At 42.5% G+C, this 7,180-nt stretch overlaps 1 protein-coding gene across 1 annotated transcript in view; it reads left to right on the top strand.

Moving 5' to 3' along the window:
- The first annotated feature begins 5,684 nt into the window (after positions 1-5,684).
- The window catches only part of LOC122563416 (trimeric intracellular cation channel type B-A-like), a 44,471-nt gene continuing 42,975 nt past the window's right edge, over positions 5,685-7,180 (top strand). Inside the window, exon 1 of the mRNA XM_043717160.2 lies at positions 5,685-6,106. Within this exon, the coding sequence (XP_043573095.1) occupies positions 5,983-6,106 (124 nt within the window). The 5' untranslated portion in view covers positions 5,685-5,982. The remainder of the gene's footprint in view (positions 6,107-7,180) is intronic.

Below are 7,180 nucleotides of genomic sequence, written 5' to 3'. Positions count from 1 at the left end.
AAAGACATTTTAAGCATAGAAAGAGACCACTCGGCTTATCACGATCACGCTGATCGACACAATTCTCACTACTTTAATCCCATTTTCTAGCTCTTAGCCTATAGTCCTGGTGACTATAGCAACTCAAGTCAATATGTAAATATTGCTTAAATTATGAAAATTACTGACTCAAACACGTTTTGAGGCAGTGAGTCCCAGACAACCACCACCCTCTGGATGAAAACAATTTCTCCTCAATTTCCCACTTAACCATTTATCTTAAATGGGGTGGTACAGTGGCTACCACTGTTGCCTCACAGCACCAGGGACCCAGGTTCGATTCCAGGCTCAGGTGACTATCTGTGTGGAGTTTGCACATTCTCCCCCGTGTCTACGTGGGTTTCCTCTCTCAATCCAAAGATGTGCAGGTTAGGTGAATTGGCTATGCTAAATTGTCCATAGTATTCAGGGATGTGTAGGTTATGTGCATTAGCCAGGGGTAAATGTAGAGTAATAGGGGAACGATTCTGAGTAGATTACTCTTCAGAGGGTTAGTGTGGACTTGTTGGGCCAAATGGCCTGTTTCCACATGTAGGGATTCTATGATCTTAAATCTGTGCTCCCTGGTCATTAACCCCTTACTAATGGAAAAAGTGCCTTCCTATCTACATGCCTCACAATCTTACACATCTTTGTCATGTCCCTCTCAACTTTCAGTCCTCCAAGGGAAGCAAACTCAACCTATCCAATCTCTCCTCACACCTCAGACTACCACCAGCCTGGCTAGCATCCTGATAAATTTCTCTGTACCCCCTTTACAGTGATCACATTCCTTCTTATAATGTAGTGACCACAATTGCACACAACACTCCAGTTGCAGGCTAATCAATATTTTCTCTCATTATCTCTGTTCTATTATTCTATGCTGTGGCTAATAAAGGTAAGAGTCACATAGGTCTTCTTCACCACCTTATCAACTTGTCCTGCCATCTTCAGGGATCTGTGGACATACATGCCCAGTCTCCATGATCTTCATTACTCTCCAAGATCCTACTATTTTATAGTGCAATCCTTTGACTTGTTATTTCTTCCCAAGTGTACTCCCTCACACTTTACTGAGTGAATTATATTTGCCACTGCTCTGCCCAGCTGATCTTTCTGTTGACATCCTCTTTCAGTTTATGGCTACCCCCCCTCACTATTTACTACCCTAACAATTTTCATGCCACTGTGGACGCCTTGATCATACGCTCTACATTTAAGGCCAATCATTAATGTGTGTCATAACCAACAGGTGGCCTGAAATACAAAGGGGAATAAACTAAATTTCAATTGTACAGTGCCCTGGTTAGATTCCATCTGGAATACTGCATACAATTAAGGGCACCACATCACACGATTAACCTTTAAGGTATGCAATGCTATTCATCAAAACGATACTGGGGTTTAAATGGTTAAATTATGAGAATGGGTTGCATCATTGTGTCTTGCATCCTATCAGTATAAAGGTACAGGGGTAATCTTATCAAAGACCTGAAAATATTAAAACAATTTACTAAAGTATATGTGTAGAAATGGTTTCTTTGGTCGGGGAGTCAAGATTAAGGGTACAAACAATAAGCCTCCATTTTAAGTTGCCTCATTTAGCAACATTCCACTTTAGTATTGCTTATATAACAGGACCCATGTTGAATATTTTATCATTTGACATCATGTCATGCCAGAGCTGACAAAACCTGTGTGACTCAACTTTAGATTGGGCTGTACTACTCCCTGAGAAACCTGTCCACTCGCCAACTCTCCTAACCTTGCTGCCACTTGCCCAACTCTCTCACTTGCAGCCTTTTCTTTTTGATTTAGTTTGATTTATTATTGTCACATGCAACTAAATCCAGCAAAATGTTTTGTTTTCTGTGCAGTACAGACAGATCATACTGTACAAGTGTATAAGGGCAATAGAACAGAGCAAGGAATACAATGTTGTGGTTGTAGAGAAGGTACACAAAGAGCAAGCTCAGTATTAGATTTGAAATTGAGAGGTCCATTCAGAAGTCTAATAACAGCCGGCAATAAGCTGTTTCTGAATCTGTTTGTCAATGTGTTTAAGCTTTTGTACCTTCTGCCAGACAGAAGAGATTATAACTGGGGTGGGAGGGGTCTTTGATTATGTTGGCTGCCTTTCCGAGATAGTGAGAAGTATTAATTGAGTCAATGGATGGAAGGTTGACTTGCATGATGGATTGGGATGTGTTCACAACTCACTGTAGTTTCTTACAGTCTTGGGCATAGCAGTTGCTATACAAAGCGGTGATGGATCTGGATGGAATGCTTTCTACGGTGCATCTGTAAAGATTGGTAAGACCCTTTATGGACATGTTGAATTTCCTCAGCCTTCTGAGGCAATAGAGGCGTTCCTGTGCTTTCTTAACCGACATATCAACGTGAGTGGACCAGGACAGATTGCTGGTGATCATCACTCTTAGGAACTTGATGTTATCAGCCATCTTAACCTCAGCTCCATTGATGTAGATAGGAATGTGCCCTCCACCTTACTTCCAAAAGTTAATGATCAGCTCTTTTGTTTTGTTGACGTATATATTTTTAAACAAAGTAAGAAATTGACAGCCATGAGAATTAACTTGCCATGTTTTACTTAAATTTGGATATTTTTGCATTCCTGCTTTTTGTACCTAACATTGGCGATCATGCATTTACTACTGAAATCCCTCTAATTTGCCCTCCCTAAAGTTTTCACTCCTCTTTTGAGGGACTCTTGAAAACTAACCTACTGGATCAGGCTTAGGTCTCCTGTCCTAAAATATTATTGTGGCATTCAGTTTAAGTCCAGAAAAACACATCCAGAAACCCTAGCCACTTTCCCCTACATTGAAGACATCTCGGAAATGACTGGCAGACTACTCAGACCTCTTGGCATCATGGTAGCCCACAAACCCACCAACACACTAAAACTGCAGCTCATGAGCAAAACTAATGTCATTTACAAAATACCTTGCAAGAACTGTAACAAACACTACATTGCACAAACAGGCAGAAAGTTAGCCACCAGGATACACGAACTTCAACTAGCCACAAAAAGACATGACCAATTCTCACTAGTATCTTTACATACAGATGAGGAAAGACACCATATCGACTGTAGGGATTCTATGATCTTAAACCTATGCTCCCTGGTCATTAACCCCTCTATTAACGGAAAAAGTGCCTTCCTATCTACATGCCTCCCTATCTACATGCCTCACTATCTTACACATCTTTGTCACGTCCCTCTCAACTTTCACTCCTCCGAGAAAAGCAAACTCAGCCTATCCAATCTCTCCTCACACCTCAGAATACCCTCAAGCCTGGCCAGCATCCTGATAAATCTCCTTTGTACCCCCTCTACAGTGATCACATTCCTTCTTATAATTTGGTGACCACAATTGCACACAATACTCCAATTGCAGCCTAATCAGTACAACACATCCATCCTAGGACAAGCCAAACAGAGACACGCATGAGAGTTCCTAGAAGCATAGCACTCCAACCTGAATTCTATCAACAAACACATTAACTTGGACCCCATTTACCACCCCCTGAGAAAAAGAACAGGAAATGACATCACCAACCCAAGGAAACGTAAACACAAATAAAAAGCAGGCCACACCACCAGTGCTTCACCGGAGGCACACTGATGTTACCTAGTATGGTGACGAAACGTCTGAAAATGAACCTTCCAACTCAGCGAGCAAACTTACACCAAGAATTCAGTTTAATTATCCAAATTTTGTTTAATTAAGACTTCTTCAAAATGATTTAATACTGTACAAATATATATAAGTGCAATCTATTGCTTAAAAGAACACTTGAATTTCTAAGTCAACAGCTGCAAGAAGGAAACTAGAAAGTACCAGATAAAAGAATGAAGGAACAAATAGAAGAAAAGTCAATAAATATTGCAGCAAGACCATAGTGAGGGTTTGGATTAATCTATTAAAATAAGGGCATGTGCTTCTAATGGAGAAGGTGAAAAGGGCAATTACAGCAAGTAAGTACTTTGCCTCATTTATCATGTTGCAGAACCACTTGTTATAAGTAACAAAATACAACTTTCCAGAATAGACATGTAATTGGCTAACGAATATCATTATCATAAAGCGTAGGCTGCGAAGAATAAGAAAAACAATATGCTGTTTAGGTAATAAGCCTGAGAGGGATACAGTAGAAAAAGGATTGAGCCCATACAGATTTAAAAATCACTAAAAGCAGTGAAGACAGCCAATAAGGCCATTAAAACAGCCACCATGGTTCATTTCTAGTGGGAGAAAACTGAAAGTAGAGATGTTAAACTTATATTGAATCTTGATTAGACCACACTTGGGATAGTTGCACAATGAAAAGCAAAGATGCACACGTGGAGAAGACACTTAGAAACACAGAAAGCAATAAAACAACAAGTATTGATTGGGTGGAATAATGTAGGAGTAGAACTAGGCTGATGTGGAGCATAAATGTTAACCTGAATTAAAGGTGGATTGAATGGCCTGTTTTTGCATCGTAGAAACAATTTTCGCTAACTCACCAGATGGTAAATGCATTTGTTGATGCAGAATGTTGACATTAGACTCTGCTAAATGTTTTGCATTTATTAACCTTTTCCCTAATTGTTTAACTGATAGGATAGAGTGTAATACTGGTTTTATACCCAAGCAAAGTTTACTGCTATGGGCACAGTGGTGCAGTGGTTAGCACTGCTGCCTCACAGCACCAGGGTTCAAGGTTTGATTGGGTTTCCTCCCACAGTCCAAGGATGTGCAAGATAGGTGGACTGACTATGCTAAATTAACCATACGTGACCATAAATGCCATTCAGATGATCACATCTGCACAGTCCTCTGGCCTGGATCACCCTATCTCTGTTACCCCAAATTTACCATGGCTAACCCACCATGGGACATGGGGAGAACATGCAAATGCCACACAGTCACCCAAAGCTGGTGTTGAGAGGCAGCAGTGCTTGCCACTGTTCAACTGTGCTATAGGTTCAAGACCCTGCACATATTTAAGCAAATAATTCTGAAATAGAGAGTGCTATACTGTCAAATATGCCATATTTCAGGCACTATGTTAAAGTCCTGCCTGGATTCTTAGGTAAACCTATAAAGTTGCACTATCTGGAAGAGTAATGTCACCTTGGTGTCCTGGTCAATATTTATTCCTCCAAGCACCATGGAAACAGATGACCTAGTCATTAGCACGTTGCTTTGGTCAACCTGGGTGACCTAGTCCCTGAATTACTCCAGTAACTGCAACTGCAAAGAATTTAATAAGCTGCAAAATAGATTGGGACATTCTGAGGTTATAAAAGATGCCATGGAAATCAGAAACAAAAATTGCTGGAAAGCTCAGCAAGTCTTACTTCCGAGGAAGGGTCACTGGACCCGAAACGTTAACTCTGTTTTCTCTGCACAGAAGGTGCCAGACCTGCTGAGTTCTTCCACCAACTTCTCCTTTCGTCTCTACTAAAAGCTGAATGGACTTTCTTCTTCCACGATGTTTCGCCTGGGTACAGAAAGTGAATGGCTGGGAACGGTGCCGGTGCTGATGCTGAGCTTGCGGGGTGGTCGCGCGCGCGCATGCGCAGTGCCAGCTCCACATTTCCCGTCTGCGAGGCTCGGTGCGCGCGCCACCACTCTGCTTTTTTTTTAAAAAAACCCGAGAGACAGAGACAGAGACAGAAAAGCGACAGTAACTCTAACGTGGAGAAGCGCTTCCCCGTCAGCCTAACCCAAACCCTTTTATATCCCGACCGCCACAGCCCGGACTGTGTGTGAGAGAAAGAGAGAGATATCCGATACCCACTTGTGTAAACTCGGGGATTATCGCCGGTAACACGATACGTCTGCGGCCTCTCTCTGTAGTTTCCTCACGGCTGTTTTGTTTTTCAAAAAATGAAAAGATTTTTTTAAAAAAGTGTGTGTGGGTGGGGGTTGTTAACAATTAAGAATGGATATTGTGTCGACGTTGGGGCTGACCAATTTCGTCATGCAATTTTCCCGGATTTCCATGTACCCCTTCTTCGACATGGCTCACTACACCCTGTCCATCATGAAGCTCAAGGAGCAGCCAGGTGAGGGAGGCGCGAGCCGGCGGCAACGGACAGCCACGCCAGCGCGCGCGCGGGGGATATTGGGAGGGCCACAGGTGAGGAGGGTGGCAGCGGGGAAGGAAGAAAGGTGGGGCGTTAACTCTGAGCATGGGGAAAACCTGTGGACAAAGTGGCTCGGGCTCGGCGCAAGTGGTTGGCAGAGGGAAAGGGAACCAAACTAAAAGGGGGAAGGTTGGGTTAGGGGAAGCGAGCGTTGCGCCCCCTCCGGGATAAGAGTCCATTGTCAGCAAAGGGGCGTGGCTTTGAAGTGCTGCGGCCTCGTAACTGAAGTCCCCTCTGTGCCTCTCACCTGTCTCAGGTGGACAAAGTTAAAAATCACACAACACCAGGTTATGGTCCAACAGGTTTAATTGGAAGCACACTAGCTTTCGGAGCGACGCTCCTTCATCAGGTGATAGTGGAGGGCTCGATCGTAACACAAAATTTATAGCAAAAATTTACAGTATGATGTAACTGAAATTATACATTGAAAAAGTGATTGTCTGTTAAGCCTTTCATCTGTTAGAATACAGTGATAGTTTCACTTCTTTCATGTGTAAATTGCAAAACCTTTTTTTAAAGTTGCATTCTCGGGTTAGCTGTTAACAATGGTGATAGCTAGACAATATGTTGAAGGTATTGGCCCCCTGTGTTCTCTGTCTATGCCACGATGTTTAGATTGGTTCTAATCTAAAAAGTGAGATAACAGAGTTTTACATAAATTCATGCAGTTTTTGAGCAAAGTACAATGTAACTCTGCAAGTACAAGTTCACCGCACAAAATATGTGTGCATGTGGGTCTTTGTCTGTGTGTGTGTCTGTCTGTCTGCGGTGGGGGTTGTGAGTGTGAGAAAGTGTGTGTAGTGAGTGCAGAGTGTCTTAAGTCTGTGAGGGGGTGCATGTAGGAGTGTGTTTGTCTATAAGGGTGTGTGTGGGTGTCTGTGTGCACCTGTGTCCGTGTGTATGTGAGAGTGTGTGTGTAGGAATATATGTGTGTGTGTGTGTGTGTGTGTGTGTAGTGCAATGGTGGTCACCTGTAATGTGACATGAATCCAA

Source organism: Chiloscyllium plagiosum, unplaced genomic scaffold, assembly GCF_037043375.1.
Source record: "Chiloscyllium plagiosum isolate Xiang-an unplaced genomic scaffold, Cpla_swu_hap1 HiC_scaffold_2, whole genome shotgun sequence".
Lineage (NCBI taxonomy): Eukaryota > Metazoa > Chordata > Chondrichthyes > Orectolobiformes > Hemiscylliidae > Chiloscyllium > Chiloscyllium plagiosum.
This window is presented reverse-complemented; position numbering and strand designations above follow the sequence as displayed.